The sequence below is a fragment of the Phyllobates terribilis genome, unplaced genomic scaffold, assembly GCF_046119375.1.
Source record: "Phyllobates terribilis strain yellow unplaced genomic scaffold, ASM4611937v1 Scaffold_3__8_contigs__length_932513732, whole genome shotgun sequence".
NCBI lineage: Eukaryota > Metazoa > Chordata > Amphibia > Anura > Dendrobatidae > Phyllobates > Phyllobates terribilis.
Genome location: NW_027362763.1, coordinates 68,362,504 through 68,387,791, shown reverse-complemented (window position 1 = coordinate 68,387,791; position 25,288 = coordinate 68,362,504). Strand labels below are relative to the sequence as shown.

General features: G+C 40.1%; 1 protein-coding gene across 3 annotated transcripts in view; it reads left to right on the top strand.

Moving 5' to 3' along the window:
- The window catches only part of LOC141258820 (cytochrome P450 2K6-like), a 66,522-nt gene extending 42,104 nt beyond the window's left edge, over window positions 1-24,418 (top strand). For all 3 annotated transcript variants that reach the window (XM_073673977.1, XM_073673979.1, XM_073673980.1), the window contains 7 exons: window positions 5,526-5,675; window positions 7,679-7,839; window positions 17,033-17,209; window positions 17,395-17,536; window positions 18,710-18,894; window positions 22,434-22,575; window positions 23,776-24,418. In XM_073673977.1, the coding sequence (XP_073530078.1) occupies window positions 5,526-5,675; window positions 7,679-7,839; window positions 17,033-17,209; window positions 17,395-17,536; window positions 18,710-18,894; window positions 22,434-22,575; window positions 23,776-23,954 (1,136 nt within the window). In that variant the 3' untranslated portion in view covers window positions 23,955-24,418. The remainder of the gene's footprint in view (window positions 1-5,525; window positions 5,676-7,678; window positions 7,840-17,032; window positions 17,210-17,394; window positions 17,537-18,709; window positions 18,895-22,433; window positions 22,576-23,775) is intronic.
- Window positions 24,419-25,288: the final 870 nt, after the last annotated feature.

The following is a 25,288-nucleotide window of genomic DNA, read 5'->3' as shown; positions in this document are numbered from 1 at the left end:
AGAGTTTAAATAATTTGCAAATGTTTTTTTTGCTACACTACGACACTTAGACAGCCAAGGAAAAATATGACATCAAGCAGAAACATAAGATGGAGTTCACTTGACAGCCAAAATGGCCAATACATCAACATCCTGCCCATAATATTTGCTTATTGTCTGAAATTTCACAATTTAAACAGATGTTCCAAAGCAGAACTGCACAGTTAAATGTCTCTGTTTACTGTAATATGTAATTTTACATTTTAGTTAAAGCACAAAAACATAACCCACCATGTTATGCTGGTTGGAAGTTACACGCATGGGAAAGTACTTGTGGCAACAGCAGTAGTATTTTTGTGGCGCATATGTTTGTTAAATACTTTTATTAAAACAGCCTTGAAAAAATTACCATTCTCGAAATTTAATTGAGTAATTATCTTTTTGTTTCCCACTTCTCCCAATTCCTTAGCCCTAAAAACCTATGTCACTATTTACGTACCTGCACAGAAACTAAGTGCAGTCATCAGTATTGTTGTTACACATATGCTTGTCAACCCTTTCAACTTTCACCCTTTCACCTCTGAGCATGTTTTCACCTTCATAACCATTCCAAATTTTACAATTCTTACCAATGTCACTTTATGAGGTAATAACTCGGGAACATTTCAAGGTATCCCACTGATTTTGTTTTTTGTTACATATTCTACTTCATGATAGTGGTAAAATTTCTCTCGACTTGCGTTTATTTGTGAAAAAATGGAAATTTGGTGACAACGTAGGAAATTTTGCAGTTTTTCAACTTTTAATTTTTATGGCCTCAAACAGAGAGTTATGTCACATCATAATTAATAAACTACATTTCCCACATGTTTACTTTATATCAGCACAATTTTTGAAATGTGTTTTTGTTTTGTTAGGGATTTATAAGGGTTAAAAGTTGACCAACGATTTCTAAATTTTCCAACAAAATTTACAAAACCATTTTTTTAGGGACCACATCACATTTGAAGTGACTTTGAGGGGTCTATATGACATAAAATACCCAAAAGTGACACCATTCTAAAAACGGCACCCCTCAAGGTGCTCAAAACCACATTAAAGAAGTTTATTAAACCTTCAGGTGCTTCACAGGAATTTTTGGAATGTTGAAGAAAAAAATGAACATTTAACCTTTTTTCACAAAAATTTTATTTGAGACCCAAAAGTGTTTATTTTTGCAAGGGTAAGAGGAAAAAACGGACCCCAACATCTGTTGGGAAATTTCTTATAAGCATACTGAATATGTGGGGAAAAAACACTTTTTGAGTGTACGGCAGGGCTCGGAAGGGAATGAGCGCCATTTGACTTTTTGAATGTAAAATTTGCTGCAATAATTAATGGACGCCATGTCATGTTTGGAGAACCCTTGATATGTCTAAACAGTGGAAACCACCCCAAGTGACACCATTTTGGAAACTACACCCCTCAGGTAGCTTACCTAGATATATGGTGAGCACTTTGAACCATGAAGTAGTTCACAGAAGTTTATAACGTTGAGCTGTGAAAATGAAAAACTCAAATTATTCCCACAAAAATGTTTTTTAGATCCAAATTTTGAATTTTCATAAGGGTAACAGGAGAAATTGCACTGTACAATTTTTTTGTGCTTGGGTGCATAGCAGGGCTCATAGAGGAAGGAGCGACATTTGATTTTTTTAATTAAAAATTTGCTGGAATAATTAGTGGATGCCATGTCACGTTTGAAGAGACCTGAAGTGCCTAAACAGTGGAAACCCCTCACAAGTGAGATCATTTTGGAAACTAGACTCCTCAGGGAACTTATCTAGATGTGTGGTGAGCATCTTGATCCCCCGGGTGCTTCACAGAAGTTTATAATATTGAGTCGTAAAATTAAAAATTTCACAGGTTTCCAACAAAAATGTTTTTTAGGCCCATATTTTGCATTTTCATAAGGTTAATAGGAGAAATTGCACCATACAATATTTTGTGCAATTTCTTCTGAGTATGCCGATAACCCATATGTGGGGGAAAATCAATGTTTGGGCTGTGACAGAGTCACTGGTATATTATATGAGGGAAGGTATGCGTTACGCAGGTTGCTAGCCTGTGTGAACTAAAACCAATAAACTTTTTGCCAGCATGTTATATGCTGGGGGTTAATTCTTTTAAAGGGTGTGGTTTTATGGGAATGACATAGAGATGGGAGGGAAGTCAGCTTTGTTTCTCTGGAGTATGGGGTCCGGAGAGTGATGTCTCCAGACTGTGTTTGGGTGAAATCAGAGAGCAATACCGGAGAACTGGTGTTGCTGAAGACTTCACTGTGGTACCTGCAGCAGGCAGAGCCTCGCTTAATATTGGACTCTGTCAAACCTTATCTTTTTGTTTCTCCCATTAACCCCGAGAAGGTCTGTTTATTTTTATGGGACACTGCTGGAGTTTATGTCACTGAATAAAACAGCAGGAAGTTGACCCAAGCCGTGAGTCCTGTGTCTGCCTCTGGAGAGCTGAGCAAGTCGCTTTCCCACAGGGTGCATGGCAGGGCTCGCAGCGGAAGGTGCCCCATTTGACTTTTTGAATGTAAAATTTGCTGGAATAATTAGCGGACACCATGTCACATTAGTAGAGCCCCTCATGTGTCTAAACAGTGGAAAAACCCCACAAGTGACACCATTCTGGAAACTAGACCCCTCAGGGAACTTATCTAGATGTGTGGTGAACACCTTGAACCCCAAGGTGCTTCACAAAAGTTTATAACGTTGAGCTAAGAAAATAAAAAAAATCTAATTTTTCCCACAAAAATGTTTTTTAGCCCCAAATTTTGCATTTTTACTAGAGTAACAGGAGAAAATGGGCCCCAATATTTGTTGTGCAATTTCTCCTGAGTACACAGACACCCCATGTGTACAGAAAAACTGCTGGTTGGGTGCACGGCAGGCAAGATGTTATGTTTTGGAGCTCAGACTTTGATGGAATGGTTTGCAGGTGTCTTGTCTCGTTTGGAGAGCCCCTAATGTGCCTAAACAATGGAAAACCTCTGCAAGTAACCCCATTTTGAAAATTTGACCCATCATGGAATTTATCTAGATGTGTGGTGAGCACCTTAAACCCACAGGTGCTTCACAGAATTTTACAACGTTGACATGTGAAAATGAAACAAATATATTTTTTCTACAAAAATGTTGTTTTAGCCCCAATTTTTTTCATTTTCACATGGGTAGCAGGAGAAAATGGACAACAAAATTTGTTGTGGAAGTTCTCCTGAGTACACCAATACCCCATATTTGGTCGAAAACTACTTTTTACGAACAGTGCAAAGCTCAGAAGGGAAAATGTTCCATAATGGAGTTCAGATTTTGCTGGACTGGTTTGAGGATGGCATGTCACATTGGCAGAGGCCATGAAATACCAGAACAGCAGAACCCCTCATAAGTAACCCCATTATACAAACTAAACCTCTTAATGAATTCATCTAAGGGTGTAGTCATCATATTAATATCACAGGTGGTCACATCATTTAATACCATTGGACGATGAACAAAAAAAAATTAAATTTTTACCACTAAAATGTTGTTTTCACCCCACATTTGACATTTTCCCACTGGGAAATGGGTAAAAATGGTACCAAAATTTGTCACGCAATTTCTTCTGAATGTAGAAATATCCCATATGTGGCTATACAGTACAATTTATCCACATGGCAAGACTCGGCAAGGAAGGAGTGCTATTTGCCTCATGGAAGGCACATTTTCTAAGAATAGTAGGCGGACACAATATACAGAGCCCCTAAGTGCTAGAAAAGCAAAATTCCCCCTCAAGTGACCCCATTTTGAAAATTCTACCCTTTTGGGAATTTATCTACAGGTGTAGGGACCATTTTGACTCCATGGGAGTTTTCCAGAAACAAGCAGCAGTAGATGTTGCTGAGTGAAAATTGCAAACTGCATTTGTAGTGTGTTGTAGTGACCAGAACATTGTAGTCACCAGTATGTTGTTCCCAGCTCATGCTTCTGGAGACATGGACTCAATAAATTAGATGGGCTATCATCAATACCAAACATGTGGACACTAACTGTGGTTTAGGCATACTGGGGCTCAGGAAGAAGGGGGGCATTTGGATTTGGGAGTGCATAATTTGTTAAATTTGTTATGGGGCGAGGAACCATTTTGCTTTTCCAGAGCCTTTGTACTAGCATTATCGTTGAAGCCGCTTATATTTCCATTAACAGATGATAGACTTGAGTGGAGATTTGCTTTGCTTGTGGATTGAGTTGAGCTTTTATTGGGAACATTTTTCATAACAGTTTGGATCACATTTATCCAGCGCTCTATGCTGAGCATAAATCTGTGAGTGACTTGATTCAGATGTAATCCCTGAGGGATTCACTCTCTGGCAGCAGTTGAGGAAGGCACAGGCACAAAGTTTTTTGGTGCAAAACAGATTTATTACAGTCCATAAATCTCCAACACAAAATGAAAGCAAACTGCTTTTCTCCAGCATGCAAATCAGGGTAAGGAAAAACAAAACAGGTTAAATGTCCAGCTCTCTCACAAGGTATGTCAAGGAGAAAGGCACCAAGATGTCTTTTTACCTCTCACTCACCAACAGCACTGAAATAGCTCAGCCGCTTTAAATGAGCTGTTCAAATCCTGGAAGTAGAGAATGTGACAGGCCAGTCCCACCCGGCTCTTCTGTCCATTTCTAAAATCCGGACCCAAAAATGGGGCTATTATAAAACCCTCTGAGCACTAATGGTGCTGGAGCCTACTTTTCCAGGCTTGACATCACTGAGGCTACCCATCTCAGTGACACATAACTCTCATCCAGGATCTGTCCAGCTGCCACTTTAAACCCCTTTGAACAAAAATATAGTATAACTCTTAAATTCTACATTGCGAAGTAATGATATGTGAGTTCCTGCATCACCAGAATGCTGAAAGGACGCATGTGTACTACTAAACATGCTAAATAGTAAAATTAAAACATATATTAAAACATTAAAATGTGCTCTTTCTTTCAAAGTTTTAAAAAATGAACATCTCATAATGTTACCAAAAAAGTAAGGGACAAAAAAAGCTAGGTAGGATCACGTCCCAAAAAGAAGCACCCGCAAAAAGTCACTGCATTCAAGTGACATGTACAGGTCTAATATTGCCCTATTACAAAAATGAAGTATGAGACAAAAAAACTATATACAGGTTATAATAAAATTATAAATAACATAATATATTTCATATTATATATATTGTGAAAAAGTCCCTGGCAGAGTGCTGGAAGGAAGATATGTTTCACTGATGCTATTTGCTTCAGTGATGTAAAACCTGGAAGTCTTCTCCTGCATGTTATGTGCTGGGAGGGTTAATCTGCCATTTGTAATGGCCAATTTTTTGGTGAATGACTAGAGAGCAGGTGGGAGATCGTACACCATATCTCCACCCCAGGGTGTGGTCTAGGGTTTAAATACTGTATGTTATTTTGCTAACATAATCACCAGAAGAAGATCCTGAAAACATCACTTCAGTGCGTTAACTTGTTACTTTTTTTATAGGCGTGATAGCTGCAAATGGGGAGAACTGGAAAGTGATGAGAAGATTCACTCTGTCCACATTACGAGATTATGGAATGGGGAAGAAGGGCATAGAAGAAAAGATTATTGAGGAGTGTGAATGTTTAATGCAAAAATTTAGGTCTTATGGAGGTAATTACAGTATGTTCATGTTCTGCAACCATAAAGAAATGTAATGTAAAAAAATTAACTCCTTAAAGGGAATTTGTGAGCAGGTTTTTGCTACCTCATCTTAGAGCAGCATCATGCAGGCAAAGAGAAGCTGAATCCACTGATGTATTACTTAGTTTACTGGGTCCAGTGGTTCTGACACAATCTGAGCTTTTAGATATAGCATGAAGCAGAGCTGAGAAAGCTAAACCAGCCCACAACAAGCTCTGTATGCACTGGATTGATGTAGTCCAGCAATGTTATTCTCTTAGTGATAAATCCTTCCCAATTAGTAAATTACAGCAGCACTTTGACAAGTGACACATCCCTGAATTTGTGTTTCGCTCTCTATCTCCTGCTGTCTTCAGATTACATAGAAAAAGCCTGCTGACAGATTCCCTTTAATGCCAAAGGATGAATATATATAAGATATAGGCAGCATCAGTGTGCCATCCATGTGCTGTACATGTTTAATATTGCAAAGTATAGAGAATGCTTTGTAATTTCCCTTTCTTTAGCCATACAGGAAAAACACTGATGGCACACTAATCCGAAATGCTGATGACACCGGTACTGTTTTTTCTGGTACTGTTTTTATTACAAATGTGTGAATGTGGCCTAACATTACAATTAATAGGAGAAACTTTGCCATTCATTTATTTATTCTTTCATCTGTGAAAATCACTGAAGAAACAATGAAATTTGAGGGTGATTATCTATTACTGCACAATGCAGTGCATCTTAATGATATCAGCAGGGACATTTTAATTTTAGGAATGTAAAATGGAATTGAAAGGGCTCTCTTCTTCCTGGATGGCGGAAGGCGTATCATATACAGTAGGTTTACAAGAACTCCTTGTGGCAAAAATTGTTTCTTGTTGGTGAGAAAATAACATATTGTACCTGTCGGGAGTGTAATGGTGGCATACGGTTTTGTTTCAGTGTGTTTTATCACGTTAAATGATTTGCAATTCAGATTTTATATAAATCAATAAAGATACCTTATAAGAAAAAGTTTGCTTTATTACGGTGTTCCAATAAATGCTGTGGCTTAACCCTGTGCCACCTAAAAACAAACCGGTGAGATTATTTATTGTGAGTAATTGTGTTCAAGATGTAAATTGTAAAATTGTAATAGGACTTTTCGGTTTCTGTTTTTGTTTTTTTTTTTTGTCGCAGTCTAACTCCTTTCACCCTAATAAAAACTTCAGGACTGCCTACATCTTCTTATGGCCAAAATTAACTTGATAGCGGAGGTATAAAAGGGTCTGTAGGTGCCCAGTTGACCAGACAATAGTTGTAGTTGCTGGCTCACTAACGGACCTTGGTGGCATATAAGGATATGTTACCAATGTCAGCTCGGCAGATGTCAGAGGGGGTTCTTTAAATGGCCAATCACAAAGTCATACTGAAAACGTAAAATAGAAGGCGCATATGTCAACATTACTGAATGATTACTAAGGACACTGACACATTATTCTAGTATTCAGGGAGGACCACAGGCCTTAGGACTACATGAATTGGATAACGCAATACACTAGTCTGTGATCTTCTGCGCAGGCACCGGTGAGTCATGGAGACTCATGGGAGGGAGAGACGGAGGGAGGTTCGTGGAGGGATTTTTATGCACACGGTGAGATTATAGCACCACAACAAGACATTATGACGTGCATAGGTGGAGGGTACTAAAATACTATACTATGATAAAGAGAGAAGGTGGGGATTCCTTACGGGCCTGGGGCCTAAAGAAATCATTACCATAAAGTCATATTATAAGATTTCACAACATCAGAACTGTTAATATGAAGCATACAGGTATGAATAGATTTACATTTCTATCACCTTCACTGTATACCCATAATAGGTTACATGGGTCCCTGGGGGAGACAGATTCCCTTTAAAACATGCGATGAGCCCTTTTAAGAATAGCTAATTCATTTTCATCACTTAATAATATTCTTACTATATTTTTCTTACATTTTCAGGAAAACCGTTTAATAATTTAACCATTATAAATGCTGCCGTGGCCAATATAATCGTGTCCATACTGCTGGATCATAGATTTGAATATGATGACCCCACAATCCTGAAGCTCATGAGGTTAATTAATGAAAATATCAGGATTGCAGAAAGTCCTATGGTGAAGGTATGTTTTTTAATACCATTGCTAGATACAGAACCTAGCATAAAAACAAATTAGAAAATATCCTATCATAAATAGAGATGAGCGGTGTTCGACTAGAACTGTTCGCCAATCTCAAATTCGAGCTGTTTTGGGCGGTGTTCGAGTTGTTTGACGAACCCGAACGATTTGCAAAAAATTCGGCTGTTCGAGGTTATGTTCGATAACTGTTCGTGCACCAAAAGCGTGTCCTGCATGTCTGGCGCTATTTAGAGCACCAATCATGCAGGGATTGTCTGCCACTCACTGTAATGCCACAGCCATGGTGGTTGTGGCATTACAGTGATTGCCCAAATCGATGGGAACTGTGCTCACAGTGAAACACGAAAAGCCGGCAATTCAGCAGCGGCATACACCGCTACCCGACAATTTAGAACCGAAAGAATAGAGCTTCACACATAGATTAGATAGATATAAACATGTCAGCCACATATATACGAAGTACAGTGAAAGTGCTGCTTACTGTACTTGTCATTTAGCGTAAAGGATTTATCAAAAAAAATAATAGTGTTTTCATGCACCGTCTCTTTAAAAAAGCCGGCCGGCAATTCAGCATGTGTACCCAACAATTTAGAATAGAAGGAATAGAGAATCACACATAGATTAGATAGATAGAAACATGTCAGTCACATATATATGAAGTACAGTGACAGTGTTGCTTACTGTACTTGTCATTTAGTGTAAAGGATTTATTAAAAAAAATAATAGTGTTTTCATGCACCGTCTCTTTAAGAAAGCCGGCCGGCAATTCAGCATCTGTACCCGACAATTTATAACAGACAGAATAGAGCTTCACACATAGATTAGATAGATAGAAACATGTCAGTCACATATATATGAAGTACAGTGATAGTGTTGGTTACTGTACTTGTCATTTAGCATTAAAATAAAGGATTTATTATTAAAAAAAATGGCGTGGGGTTCCCCTTAATTTTAGGCTCTAGCGGAGGTTAAGCAGACGGCTGGGGCAGATGTTTGAAGCCTGGGAAGGGGGTAATACCCACGGAGCTTCCCAGGCTACTAATATCAGCCCCCAGCTGAATACATAGCCTTTACTAGCTATTAAAATGGGGGACCCCCCCAAAAAAATGACGTGGGGTCCCCCCTAATTTAATAGCTAGCAAAGGCTAGGCAGACAGCTGGGGGCTGATATTAATAGCCCAGGAAGGGAGCCATGAATATTGGCCCCCTCCCAGGCTTGAAACACCAGCCGTCAGCCGCCCCAGAAATGGCGCATTCATAGGATGCGCCAATTCTGGCACTTAGCCTCGCTCTTCCACGCTGCCCTGGTGCGGTGGGAATTTTCCCACGCTGTCAGTGACGTGCATGAGGTGAGCCGAATTCATTGGACATGACCTCGGCTCATCTGGATGCCGTCACAGCGAGACACTGAGGAGCGCAAGCATGCCTGCTCTTCTCAGTGTCTGCGGCATGACAGGCTGGATGGCAGCGTTCTGCTGCGGTCCAGCCTGTCATCTCGATGTAGCAGAGCTGAAGCTGTCGTGGGAACCATGGAAAGGTAAGGAAGAGGTTGGTTTATTATTTTTCTTTTATTGCAAGAGATCGTTGGCTTCAGCTGGAATGGGCGTGATGGTAAGTATAGTTTAATTTAGAACAATAAAGAATTGTGTGTTTATTTCAATTAAAGGACTTTATTCTGGGTGTTTGTGTTTTTTTTAAATACTTTACTAGAAATTCATGGCGGTCATGTCTAATACTGGCGTGACCCCATGAATTTTGGGCTTGGGGCCAGCTGATAATACCAAGCTGGCCCTAACCCCTTTATTACCCAGTGAGCCACCGCATCAGGGCCCTGGATGAGTTGGGTACAGCGCCAGAAGATGGCGCTTCTATGAACGCGCCATTTTCCGGGGTGGCTGCGGACTGCAATTTGCAGCGGGGGGCTGGGGCCCAGAAAGCTTGGGCCTCCCTGCGCTGCAGATTCCAGCCCCCAGCTGCCTAGTTGTACCTGGCTGGACACAAAAATAGGGCGAAGCCCCACGTATTTTTTTTTTAATTATTTCATGAAATTCATGAAGTAATTAAGAAAAAAAGGCCTTCCCTATATTGTTGTGTCCGGCCAGGTACAAATAGTCAGCTGGTGGTTGGGGGCAGCCCGTTCCTGCCTGATGTACCTGGCTGGACACAAATATAGTGCGAAGCCCCACTTCAATTTTTTTTAATTATTTCAGGAAATTCATGAAATAATTAAAAAAAAATTGACGTGGGGCTTCGCACTATATTTGTGTCCAGTCAGGTGCAGCAGGCAGGAACGGGCTGCCCCCAACCACCAGCTGCCTATTTGTACCTGGCCGGACACAACAATATAGGGAAGCCCTTTTTTTCTTAATTATTTCATGAAATAATTTAAAGAAAATTGACGTGGGGCTTCGCCCTGTTTTTGTGTCCAGCCAGGTACAACTATGCAGCTGGGTGCTGGAATCCGCAGCGCAGGGAGGCCCAAGCTTTCTGGGCCACCCCCGCTGCAAATTGCAGTCCGCAGCCACCCCGGAAAATGGCGCGTTCATAGAAGCGCCATCTTCTGGCGCTGTACCCAACTCATCCAGGGCCCTGATGCGGTGGCTCACTGGGTAATAAAGGGGTTAGGGCCAGCTTGGCATTATCAGCTGGCCCTAAGCCCAAAATTCATGGGGTCACGCCAATATTAGACATGACCACCATGAATTTCTAGTAAAGTATTTAAAAAAAACACAACACCCAGAAAAAAGTCCTTTAATTGAAATAAACACACAATTCTTTATTGTTCTAAATTAAACCATACTTACCGTCACGCCCATTCCAGCTGAAGCCAACGATCTCCTGAAATAAAAGAAAAATAATAAAGCAACATCATCCTTACCTTTCCATGGTTCCCATGACAGCTTCAGCTCTGCTACATCGAGATGACAGGCTGGACCGCAGCAGAACGCTGTCATCCAGCCTGTCATCCCGCAGACACTGAGAAGCGCAGGCTTGCTTGCGCTCCACAGTGTCTCTCTGTGAGGGCATCCAGATGAGCCGAGTTAATGTCCAATGAACTCGGCTCACCTCATGCACGTCACTGACAGCGTGGGAAAATTCTCCTGCACTCAGCGCTTCAGCGTGGGAGAATTCTCACACTGAAGCGCTGAGTGCAGGAGAATTCTCCCACGCTGTCAGTGACGTGCAGGAGGTGAGCTGAGTTCATTGGACATGAGCTCACCTTATGCACGTCACTGACAGCGTGGGAAAATTCTCCTGCACTCAGCGCTTCAGCGTGGGAGAATTCTCACGCTGAAGCGCTGAGTGCAGGAGAATTCTCCCACGCTGTCAGTGACGTGCAGGAGGTGAGCTGAGTTCATTGGACATGAGCTCACCTTATGCACGTCACTGACAGCGTGGGAGAAATCTCCTGCACTCAGCGCTTCAGCGTGAGAATTTTCCCACGCTGTCAGTGACGTGCATGAGGTGCACCGAGTTCATTGGACATGAACTCGTCTCATCTTTATGCCGTCACAGCCAGACACTGCAGAGCGCAAGCATGCCTGCGCTTCTCAGTGTCTGCGGGATGACAGGCTGGATGGCAGCGTTCTGCTGCGGTCCAGCCTGTCATCTCGATGTAGCAGAGCTGAAGCTGTCGTGGGAACCATGGAAAGGTAAGGATGATGTTGCTTTATTATTTTTCTTTTATTGCAGGAGATCGTTGGCTTCAGCTGGAATGGGCTTGATGGTAAGTATGGTTTAATTTAGAACAATAAAGGATTGTGTCTTTATTTCAACTAAAGGACTTTATTCTGGGTGTTTGTGTTTTCTTTTAACTTTGACTATGGGGTTAGTAATGGGGGTGTCTTATAGACGCCTCTCCATTACTAACCTGGGCTTGATGCCAGCTGGCATTATAAGCTGACATCAACCCCAGCCCTATTACCCCCTGCCACCGCACCAGGGCAGCGTGGAAGAGCGAGGCTAAGTGCCAGAATTGGCGCATCCTATGAATGCGCCATTTCTGGGGCGGCTGACAGCTGGTGTTTCTAGCCTGGGAGGGGGCCAATATTCATGGCTCCCTTCCTGGGCTATTAATATCAGCCCCCAGCTGTCTGCCTAGCCTTTGCTAGCTATTAAATTAGGGGGGACCCCACGTCATTTTTTTGGGGGGGTCCCCCATTTTAATAGATAGTAAAGGGTATGTATTCAGCTGGGGGCTCATATTAGTAGCCTGGGAAGCTCCGTGGGTATTACCCCCTTCCCAGGCTTCAAACATCTGCCCCAGCCGTCTGCTTAACCTCCGCTAGAGACTAAAATTAAGGGGAACCCCACGCCAATTTTTTTTAATAATAAATCCTTTATTTTAATACTAAATGACAAGTACAGTAACCAACACTGTCACTGTGCTTCATATATATGTGACTGACATGTTTCTATCTATCTAATCTATGTGTGAAGCTCTATTCTGTCTGTTATAAATTGTCGGGTACAGATGCTGAATTGCCGGCCGGCTTTTTTAAAGAGACGGTGCATGAAAACACTATTATTTTTTTTAATAAATCCTTTACACTAAATGACAAGTACAGTAAGCAACACTGTCACTGTACTTCATATATATGTGACTGACATGTTTCTATCTATCTAATCTATGTGTGAGGCTCTATTCCTTCTTGTCTAAATTGTCGGGTACCGGTGTATGCCGCTGCTGAATTGCCGGCCGGCTTTTTTAAAGAAAGCGTCTTCTGAGCAGTTTGTCAGCTTTTGGACACCTTTGAAGGTGTTTTCTATGTGTTTCTATGTGTTTTTGTTTGCCTGCCATTGGTTTTAACGGTGTTCGACGGTGTTCTAAGGTGTTCGACGAACAGTTCGACGAACAGTTCCTCGAACATCCCGGTGTTCGACGAACCGAACCGAACCCGAACACTACGGGGGTGGCTCAACACTAATCATAAATAAGTAAATAAATAGTAATTGTACATGAATATAACATAGGGTAGTATTTTGACACTATTTTTATTAGAAGAGCGTACAAGCCATCCCACTGTGACAAAGTGTACCCAAATCAGGATGGTCCCTAACTTTTAGTTCACCTCGCTATGTGCCAGTAGGCCTTAAAATAGAAGGGGCAGACCCAGATCTGACTGTTTCACACCTGCCCGCACTGACGAAGTGCAATACCCCAAAACAATGTGTCTGCAAATTGGGATTCTGGTTTGGCTGTTATCCTAAGTCATATTGCAAGGCTCGTCAAAGGGTCGATATTTACATGTGGTATTGCTACTTCCAATAGGTGGCACTAGAGATTAAGTCCTTTTCCTCTCTGAGCAGACAATTTGCATATTTAATTTCCCAGAGGAGCATGCAAGGTGTTTAAGTTTCCTCATTCTGGCATGCCAGACCTGGCTTGACACACTCCACAAGGAGAAACCTTACCCCTTAGGACCCAGTCTTAGCCTCTCACCTAGCCAAATGAGATCTCATATTTTGCACTTACGAGGGGCAATAGCCCGAAACACAGGGTCTGCAAATTGGGAGTCTGGTTTGGCTCTTATGCTAAGTCATATTGCAAGGCTCTTTACAGGGTTGATATTGACTTGTAGGATTGTTACTTCCAATAGGTGATGTTTAATTCTCCTGCAACTGGCGTGCCAGACCTGGCTTATCACTCTCCACAAGGAGAAACCTTACCCTTTAGACACCTGGATGTCGACTGTATTACAGAACCCGCAGTCAGAGAGAGCAATGGGCACATCAGATTAACCTTTTAAATGCCTACATCAAGGGTGACAGTGGAATTTATCAGATCTACAAGATGGTGACCATCACTCCAGAGCGCATCAGCTCCTTGTGTTATGTGATCATGGGATATAGATGGTTTGTCATGGCGGCTAAGGGCTTTCTGAAGCCCCCTATGTCTGTTGTGGCATTACTACTTTGAAGCCCAGATTTTAGATGGTCTTCATAGAAGACTGATAATTTTGTAATACACTGCAAATAGTACATTGTAGTGCTGTAGTATGTATAGGTGGTCAAGCAGGTTCAAGTTTTTGACTTATTAAAAATTCTAAAAATTGTAAAAAAATCTTTATTTTTTTTTACAAAGCTATATACAGATGTTTGAATCACTTCCTACTGCCAAAATTGACTTTTTTGGTCCTACACTTTCCCCCAAAAAATGCAATAAAAGGCTATCAAACTGTTGAATGCACAAAAGAAGCAAGTCCTCACAGGTTTGACTCAAAAATAAAAAAAGTTACAGATATCAGAGAATTATGACAGCAAACAATCCTTTTTTAGTCCTCAATTTTTTTTATCTAGTAAGATATGAAAAAAACTTTACTAGTTTAGAATAGCAGTAATTAGAGATGAGCTTATCAGGCAAAATTGAAGTTCACTTGTTTGCGTTGATTTTCCCAGGAAATTTGATTAATGGAGAAGTCATTCTCCACATATTTAATGTCTCTTATTATGTTCTGGGGTCTGAGCATAATAAAAGTAAGATGTAAAAAAAAAAAAAAAATCCCTATACTCGTTACTCAACTACCTGTCCCCTCTTCTCCACACCGCCACCTGTCCGGTAGTTGTCAAATCTTCAGATTGCTCCCGCATGGCATCATGATGTACACATGACCTAGCATGCGCTTTCCCAGGGCTCTCCAGGCATAATTAAACCTAGAAGTCCTGATCCAGTGTGAGAGGCCTTGGAGAAATGGCAATCTGAAGATGTGTTGAGGGTCAGACTGGTTACCGTAAACAACAGAGGGGCCGGAGTGGTGAGTGCTAAGGTGAGTTTAAAGAATGTATTTTTTATTTTTATTTTTAATATTCTGAAGGCCACATAGCTTAATTCCAATGAAAGGTAATAACAAAAAAAATCAGCATTTTGAGGAAAGCAGATTTTTGTCAAATTGGAGTAGAATTCAATCCCAATGAAATTTTTTCCTTCGTCTCTAGCTATAATCATACAGACATTGCACTTGAACATTTTTCCCCATTTTACATGACTAAATGAATGGTCAAAACTATGTCAACCACAAAAAAGAGCTCTCATACAGCTGCAGTTGAAACCAGGAGTTTACATGCACTATATAAAAAGACACATCTGCATGTTTTTCTCAATATCTGACATGAAATCAGAATAAACCTTTCCCGTTTTAGGTCAATTAGGATTATCATAATTTTTAATATTTGCCAAATGCCAGAATAATGAGATAGAGAGAGAGAATGTTTTAAGCCATTTTTATTACTTACTGCAAAGTAAAAAATTTACATACATTTCATTAGTATTAGGTACCACTGCCCTTAAACTGAATGACTTGGGTCAAACATTTGGGATATCCTTCCTCAAGCTTCTCACAATAATTGGTCGGAATTTGGGCCCATTCCCCCTGACAAAACTGGTACAACTGATCCAGGTTTGTAGGTCGCCTTGCTCGCACCAGCCTTTTTAGCTTTGCCCATAAATTTTCAATAGGGTTGAGATCAGGGCTTTGTGATGACCACTCCAAAACATTGACTTTGTTATCCTTAAGCCACTTTGTTACCATTTTGGCAGTATGCTTCGGGTCATTGTCCATTTAGAAGACCCATTTCCGCCCAAGCTTTAACATCCTGGCTGATGTCCTGAGATGTTACTTCAGTATTATCACATAATCTTCTTTTCTCATGATGCCATCTATTTTGTGAAGTGCACCAGTACCTCCTGCAGCAAAACAAACCCACAACATGATGCTGCCACCCCGTGTTTCACAGTTAGGATGGTGTTCTTAGGCATCTTAGCTTCTCACTTTTTCCTCCAAATGTAACAATGGTCATTATGCCCAAAAAGTTCAATTTTAGTTTCATCAGACCACAGGACATGATTCCAAAAATTAGAGTCTTTGTTCCTGTGTGCATTAGCAAACATTAATCTTTTTTTTATGTTTCTTTTGGAGTAATGGCTTCTTCCTGACATAGTGGCCTTTCAGCCCATGTTCATACAGTACTCGTTTCACTGTGGATATTGACACAATCTTACCAGCTTCCGACATCATCTTCACAAAGTCTTTTGCCTTTGTCCTTGGGTTGATATGCACGTGTTGGACCAAAACACATTCATCTCAGGGACACAGAACACATCTCCTTCCTGAGGGGTTTGATGGGTGGACATTCCCATCTTGTTTGTACTTGCGTATAATTGTTTGTACAGATGAACGAGGCACCTTCTTGAAATTGTACTCAAAGATGAGCCAGACTTGTGCAAGTCCACAATTCTCTTCCCGATATCTTAGCTGATTTCTTTAGACTTTCCCACGATGCAGAAATGCTCCGGATTTTTCCTGAGCATTTCTGCATCTCCCCTGGCAGAAAAAATGCATGCGGATTGTACATGCGTTTTTCCTGCCAGGGGCATGCGGATTTGATGCGTTCTTCACATACATTTCCGCATGCGGGTTGACAAGCGCTTTCCAAGCGATTTTAGCATCACTTGGAAATTGCTTGTCAACTTGGTCACACTATATAAAGCCATGCAAACTGGGACCCGAGAGAATGTCAAAAAATAAAAAATAAATCTATACTTACCTTCCGATGGCCCCCGGAGTCTTGCTTCACCGTCCTGGCTGCCGGCAGATCGCGGTAGACTGAAGGACCTGCCGACGTCAGCGTCGCGTGACCCGTCACATGACTATGACATCAGCGCAGGTCCTTCAGTCCATCACGATCTGCCGGCAAGTGAAGACAAGGAAACCGGGGGCCGTCAGAAGGTAAATATAACATTTATTTTTTTATTTTATTCTTTTTTTCACAGTTTCTATGGTACCCGGGTCCGGAGGAGAGTCTCCTCTCCTCCACACCTGGGTACCATTCGCACATTGGAACGCATGGAATGCGCATCTACATATACAGTGATGCGGAATCCATGCGTTCCAATGCAAGTCAATGGCGGCGAAAATGCAGCGCTTCCGCAAAATAATTGGTAGTGCTGCGTTTTTTGCCACAATGATAATTGGGGAACATGGCAGGCCTTCTACCATGCGTTTTTTAAGTGTTTCTGCAGCGTTTTTGCCGCTGTGGAAACGCTTAAAAAGCGCATCGTGGGCACACAGCCTAAAGGGTTAAAAATCAAATCAGTCAAATTACAGTTATCTCATACATGTACCTTTTTTAACATATACTTGTGTTGAATGGTAAATGTTGTTGCTTTTTTGTCAAGCTGTACAACAGTTTTCCTTCGCTGATTCGCTGGCTCCCAGGGGAACACAATAAGATATTTGAAAACCACAATCAGATGCAGAGCTTTATAAGGGAAACATTCACAAGAAAGGAGAAAGAACTGGATGTGAACAATCAGAGGAACCTTATCGATGCCTTTCTTGCTAAACAACAAGAGGTACAGTAGTCCCAATTCATATAATGTTAAATACAAACAAACATCATCATAATTAAATGCTATCAGTTTGAGTGCATTGTCACAAAATTACTAATATTGGTCTCATTACATTGATTTATAAAGCTATGTTTAAAAATAAAAAATATCTTACTCTTTACTCTATTTTCCCTTTTTTTTTCATGAAGGGAAAACCAGATTCTACTTTATATTTCCATAATAAAAACTTAGGCAATTTGGTCAGCAACCTTTTTGCTGCTGGAATGGAGACCACCTCGACTACTTTACGATGGGGCTTATTGTTAATGATGAAATATCCTGAAATCCAAAGTAAGAAATTTACTTTTTTTAAAATATTTACAGTTGTACATTAATATTGCATAGTTCTCATAGTCATCTATTATTCTTTTAGTACGTATAATGAATGTTTTATATATTTCTGAAACTAAAAATGGAACAATTAAAATGATTGGTACCACACCAAAGGTCAAAAGTCCCTGGTTTCTCATATGTTGCATTTTATATCAGGAGTCAACAAAAACTAATTCATGTATTATAATTTAGCAAGTATGCAAGAATTGCTGAATAGAAAGAAAAATTGAATTCAATATTTTCTACTTAAAAACTTTAGGTACAGTAATGGACATCGTAACTGCCCCATAATAATGCAGCACAGTATAAATGCAAATCTGTTTTCTAAATGCTTGATATGCAAAGCTTTAAACTAAAGGGGTATTCCCATCTCCAAGATCCTATCCCAATATGTAGTAGGTGTAGTAATAATATTAGCTAATACCTCCAGTTAGAAATGTAGTATAGTTCTTCTCATAAGCTTTGTCACTTACCTAATGTGCAGGGCATTGCAGTAGCTTAGGTATCCATGGTTTCGACCACTCATATAGTGACAGTTAGTTAGTTATTAGTGTTGAGCGAGTATGTTCTGTTAACCCTTTCGCCGAGTATGCTCGGGTGAGCACCGAGTAGTTACAGCTGCTCGGTGTTATGTTTGAATCACTCCCGTGTGTATGATTTGCGACTGTTTGAAAGCTTTATTACATGTGAAGAATGTCTATTTCTTATACATTCCTCACATGTATTAAAGATGTCAAACAGTCGCAAATCATGCACACGGGAGTGATTCAAACATAACACCGAGCAGCTGTAACTACTCAGTGCTCGCCCGAGCATACTCAGCGAAAGGGTTAACAGAACATACTCGCTCAACACTATTAGTTATTAATTTTAATAACAGTGGATACCTAAACTATTGCATTGCCCTGCAAACGGGGTAAGTGGCGAAGCTTATCAGAAGAACTACAAAACATTTCTAATTGGAGATATTTGCTAATATTATTACTACACCTTCAACATTTTTTGATAGGATCTTGGAGATGGGAATACCCCTTTAAGTTAATACAATCACATCTGTTTTTACTACTAACACCACCAAAATTGCTACTTTATTGAATTATAACTTCCTTTATGTCTCATTTTACCTGACAGAAAAAATACAATGTGAAATTGAAAATGTCATTGGATCTGCTCATCCCCAAGTAGAACATAGAAAGGAAATGCCTTATACTGATGCAGTAATTCATGAAATTCAAAGATTTGGTGACATTGTACCTGGAAACCTCCCGCATTCAACAACTAGCGACATCACATTCAGGGGCTATTTTCTGCCAAAGGTGCAATAACCAATGTTTTTGTTTTATTTTTATTACTGTTCATTAGTGAAATACTGTGCTTCAGGAATTCGGGCCTGCTAAAAATTTAGAAAGTAATTATTGATTGCACGTCTTCTGTTTTTCATTATGGGCATTATGTTACAGTATGATTTTTACATGATAACGGTGAATTTTATTTTTAGAATGCATCTGTCATACCATTTCCTAAAGTCATCAGATGACAGATTAAAGCAGCTCTAATTAAAGGTCTTATTATTAGGAGTATAAAGGTAGATCATTACTGGATGACACCACTTATTAATAGTCTTATCTACTACTTGGATAACTCTTTCTTAAATAAAAAAGTGCCCCATGTAAAATAAAACAGTTTACACTCACCTTCCATACTGTTGGCATGTGTCACCACCACATCTGCTGGGACATTGTTATGCCGCGGGAGCGCTGTGGCCCATTATGGTCTGCAGCTAGGCTTGGACTGGCCCACATTGGAACAGGACAACCCTACGGTGGGCCACCACCCTCTTATATGAGCAGTACTTGGCACGATATACTTAAATACTATGTACAGACAAAGGCGTCTTATTTATTTAACAATCTACCCAGTTCATTGTTATATAAATTTGTGATTGAGGATAATGTCACATTTGCATGTAGCTGAAAAGTGGGGCCCTGAAGTGGGTTACTGGTGGGCCTTTGGCACCCCAGTCCAATGCTGTCTGCAGCGCTTTCACTTCTCATAAATATCCAAGTTTTGTTTCAAAGAAGTGTGAGTGCTGCTGTCTATTAGTCCATTGACTACAGCACTCACGTGGCATAGTAATGTTTAGTGAGCGCTAGAACAGTGGCAGTAGAAAAAGGTAAGTATATGTTGCTTTTAATTTATTTCATATAAGAAGTGGTTGCCTAAGTAGTCGGTAACTGCTTTAATAAACCCAGGAAGGTGAAAAAATAGATGAGGACTGGAGAATATATTCAATACATTGAAACTTCTGCTATGGGGCCCCATGATTTCTATGTATGCCTCTGACTGGTTCTGCATCATTTTTCTCCATGCTATTGCTTGTCTCTGTGTGCTATAAAAAAAGCAATGAATAACAGAAATCCCCATATTATAGAGAGCCGGCAAAACTGATGAAAATGCAAAATACAAGTCATATAATAGAACAAATATTCCTCATACTCAAATAGGACAATTTATTATGAAAAGTTACTTGAAAGTAAAGACACCCTTTAAGGAAAATATGATACTTCCAATAGCAGAGCATGCACATGTATTTAATACAACACAAAAAAAACTCAGAGTTGTATGGAGCTGTAATGAGGCATACAGTGGGTTTGGAAAGTATTCAGACCCCTTTAAATTTTTTACTCTTTCTTTCATTGCAGCCATTTGGTAAATTCTAAAAAGTTCATTTTTTTCTCATTAAAGTACACTCTGCACGCCATCTTGTCTGAAAAAAACAAAAATGTAGAAATTTTTGCAAATTTATTAAAAAAGAAAAACTGAAATATCACATGGTAATAAGTATTCAGACCCTTTGCTCAGACACTCATATTTAAGTCACATGATGTCCATTTCCTTGTGATCCTCCTTGAGATGGTTCTACTCCTTCATTGGAGTCCAGCTGTGTATAACTAAACTGATAGGACTTGATTTGGAAAGGCACATACCTGTCTATATAAGACCTCACACCTCACAGTGCATGTCAGACCAAATGAGAATCATGAGCACAAAGGAACTGCCCAAGGAGCTCAGAGTCAGAATTGTAGCAAGGCACAGATCTGGCCAAGGTTACAAAAGAAGTTCTGCATTACTCGGGCATTAATGGCAGAGTAGCTCGACGGAAGCCTCTCCTCAGTGCAAGACATATGAAAGCCCACATAGAGTTTGCTCAAAAACACATGAAGGACTCCCAGACTATGAGAAATAAGATTCTCTTGTCTGATGAGACAAAGATAGAACATTTTGGTGATAATTCTAAGCGGTATGTGTGGAGAGAACCAGGAACTGCTCATCACCTGCCCAATACAATCCCAACAGTGAAACATGGTGGTGGCAGCATCATGCTATGGGGGTGTTTTTCAGCTGCAGGGACAGGATGACTGGTTGCAATTGAAGGAAACATGAATGCGGCCAAGTACAGATATATCCTGGATGAAAACTTCTTTCAAAGGGCTCTGGACCTCAGACTTGGCTGAAGGTTCACCTTCCAACAAGACAATGACCCTAAGGACACATCCATAATAACAAAGGAGTGTCTTCAGAACAACTCTGTGACCATTCTTGACTGGCACAGCCAGAGCCCTGACCTAAACCCAATTGAGCATCTCTGGAGAGACCTGAAAATGGCTGTCCACCAACGTTCACCATCCAACCTGACGGAACTGGAGAGGATCTGCAAGGAAGAATGGCAGAGGATCCTCAAATCCAGGTGTGAAAAACTTGTTACATCATTCCCAAGAAGATTCATGTCTGTACTAGCTCAAAAGGGTGCTTCTACTCAATACTGAGCATAGGATCTGAATACTTATGACCATGTGATATTTCAGTTTTTATTTTTTAATAAATTTGCAAAAAAAATCTACATTTCTGTTTTTTTCAGTTAAGATGGGATGCAGAGTGTACTTTAATGAGAAAAAAAATGAACTTTTTAGAATTTACCAAGTGGCTGCAATGAAACAAAGAATTAAAAATTTAAAGAGGTCTGAATACTTGTCGTACCCACTTTACATAGAAGGCATTTATTTCATGCAGAGCAATAGGGGTGCAGCTATAGGGGTTTCAGTTGTTGCAGTTGACCATGGGCACTAGAGCTTTATAGTGACCGACAGGTCCTTTTTTTCCAAAATAATGAGATCAATAAAAACAAAACAAAAATCAGGGCCCTGTTAAAGTTTTTGCATTAGTTTATATTACCTGTAAGTTATGCCTCTGTAGAGACACACAGAGATCTCTTTGGTTGAATTTAGTATCAGTGACTTCATTAATCCAAATTAATCCACTGTAACTGTACGATTGCACCATATGGTGGCATATTCCGTTCCGTCACAGGGTCGGACTGGGACTTAAATTCAGACCTAGCATTTACAAGCACACAGGCCCACTTGCTATGAAGTGAATGTGATATATGTTCATCGATTTTGTGAATCGCTCAAGATATATATCACATTTACAGAATGCAAACTGCTGTGAAATTTAAAGGGAACCTGTCAGGTCAGATAACTATTTACTTGCAGATATAGGGTTAATCAGCAGGTTAATAGTATTATGAAAGTGCCTAGCGGCTGTACTGAAAGTGCGGCACACGGGACAAAATACATTTTATTTCTCCCAGAAACCAACGGTTTCAGTCATGCAGGTGTACCTGAAGAAGAGGCCCACAGCAGCAGCAGCCCATCTGGCATTTGCCAGAATTGCCAGATGGCAAGTCCGGCCCTGCATTCCGATGACTCTGTAGTGCAATGCTTAAGAATTATTTGATCCAGACCTTCATAAAATCTCCATGACAGTGCTTCTACATTATCTGTTTTTTCCCCAGGGCACAACTGTCATGCCATTGCTACATTCTGTGTTGAGAGATGAAGCCTACTTTGTGAAGCCTGAACAGTTTTATCCGGAACACTTTCTTGACTCCGATGGAAAGTTCAAAAAGAATGAAGCCTTCATCCCCTTTTCATTAGGTAACAATCATGTCATTTAAATGACCATAAAGGAGATATTATGTAGTAGGATGCCAAAATCATGTACATTTTTAATAATAATGCTAAAATGCTATAAAAAATGCAACTGGGCAGCACGGTGGCTCAGTGGTTAGCACTGAAGCCTTGCAGCGCTGGGGTCCTAGGTTCAAATCCTACCAAGGACAACATCTGCAAGGAATTTGTATGTTCTCCCCATGTTTGTGTGGGTTTACGCCAGGTTCTCCAATTTCCTCCCACGCTCCAAAGACATACTGATAAGGAATCTAGATTAAGCGCCCCAATGAAGACAGTGCCGATAATGTCTTTAAAGTGCTGCGGAATTAATGGCGCTATGTAAGTGAGATAAATAAATAACTGCTTTTCAATTGTAACCTAGAATAGAAACACTGCATAAGTAAATAAGTAGTACAGTATGTAAAAATAATTTAGGGTACATGGTTAACATTAAAAAAAAAAGGCATGAAAGTCCCCCTGATCAGCTGAGCTATACCATGGGAGTCTTTTCTGGCTGAGTCAATCTTCTGCATTGTGTAAAATGGCGTAGGGCATTTTTCATCTATTTATGTAAATGAATAAAAAAAATTTCAAACTTGTCAGGTCCAGTAAATTTGAAAAATTGTAATGCAAATTTGATTTGAATCGAGTACAAACCTTGCATAGTGGTTTTCAGGCTCTTTTGTATATATGCTACATGCTTCTGTTAGATTGCATAAGGTTACGGTCAACCAATGACCCTTGAACTTCATTGAGCCATGACATGCAGCACAGTGCAGCCTCTACAGTGCCTTAGATCTACATCTGTTACTCCATTTTATTGCTCACAATTTGGAATGATCTATATAACTTTAGCTTCTGATCATTGCCTTCTGGTTACTCCTTCTTAAGCAGTGCTTGCTCTAAGGCAGTATAGCACATATAGTTGCAAGACCTACAGCCCGCCTATAGTGATTTCTACAGTTAACATGGAGGGCAGAAACTACATTATACTCTTGTAAAAAACAAATTAGAGATGGTTTCTGGTATTAGAATTCAGATCCATCGAAGCAAATTGAACTGAGATGCAATAACACACAAAACCTGAGGATAAGCATGGCAGTTAAACTGGAAGAATACACCCATCGATTTCTACTCCTATAGAATTACTTTAATATTATTATTATCTATTTATATTTTATCCAGGTAAAAGAAGTTGTGCTGGAGAAAACTTGGCAAAAATGGAATTGTTTCTGTTCTTCACAACCCTGCTACAGAATTTCACTTTCCAGGCTCCACCAGGTGCTGAGCTGGACCTTAACCCGGCTCCGGGGTTTACTAATTCCCCGTTTCCCCATGAAATCTGTGCAATCCCTCGCAGATAAGATAAATTAAAAGAATCCTTAGATTATCCATAGACAGTATAATGTTAGAAGAATAGTTTCACAATGGAGCTGCATCTTCAAGGTTTAATACGAGGATTATAAATTATCTCCCAACTCAGAACCAGGAGGTCTCACATAGCTGGTAAAACAGTGAGACAGATTCTCATCAGTGCACTGTGAAATCATGGTTTTGTTTTATTTTTTCAAAGTTGGTTTTCTTGAATAAAAATACTGAGTAATCCTACTGATATAAAGTGCAAATGAAAGTATAAGCAAACAACAAAGTGAAAATGTAGCGTCACTGACTTCCCTGGTGTAATTTTGAAGATGGTAATTTCATTGTTTTTTTATATATATATATTTTTTTTAATATAAATTGTTACTTTATATCGTATTATAACTGTAACCACATTACCAAATTGTAATACAATTTCAAATTAAAATAAAAAGCTAAAAAAATTCAACATCTCATTCGGGTCTGATGATGGGTATTTGGTTTATTTAAAGTTTCGAATTTGCAAAAAGAGAAATAAACAGATTCACCACCTGTTCTTGTCCTACAAAACATAAAAAAGCCACAAATTTACTTTACATACCCAAACTGTTCTTTCAGCCAATCAATAGCTGCTTATTGGCTTCAAGATTCATATATCCATCTGAACTGCTCCATCTGCATTGCAGCTGATCAGTGGTTTCTGATTGGCTGTAGTGGTCATGTGACCACAATGTCATGTGAATGCTAGAAATAGCAGTGGGGTCGATCTGCCTGCAGCTCCTCTCTCCTCCTTCCCCTACGCTCTACATTTACTATTTCACTATTTACTATTACTGTTCACTATTTTATATTTTTATAGTTAACCACTTCACCACAAGCGCTGTACATGTATGGCATAAGTTGGTAGCGAGTGTATAAAGTGGGCTCTTTGGGTGTGGTCGCCCCATAACCAGCAGTTAATGGCTGTGTGTTACCCAGGACCTGCCCCTAACAATCATGGGCGGCGCATAATGAAGCCCACAATTGTAATCCTGTTAAATGTCACTGTCAAATTTTGACAGTGGCATTAACCGAGCTGTCACGGGGGCTCATCATTCCATGTGCCCATTGGTTCGACCATGGCATGTTTGTGGGGTGCCTATGGGTGACTATGTCTTGACACCCAACCCGTGGCCGAGTTTCAAAGGAGACTGTAATTTTCACTTTATACAGCAATATTGTGGTATTGCTGCAAATGGCACAAATGATCAGACGATTCCAGCTTCAAGTCCCCTAAGGGAACTAACAAGTACATTGAAACTAAAAAATAGTTTTAAAAAACATGAAGAAAATCAAAAAA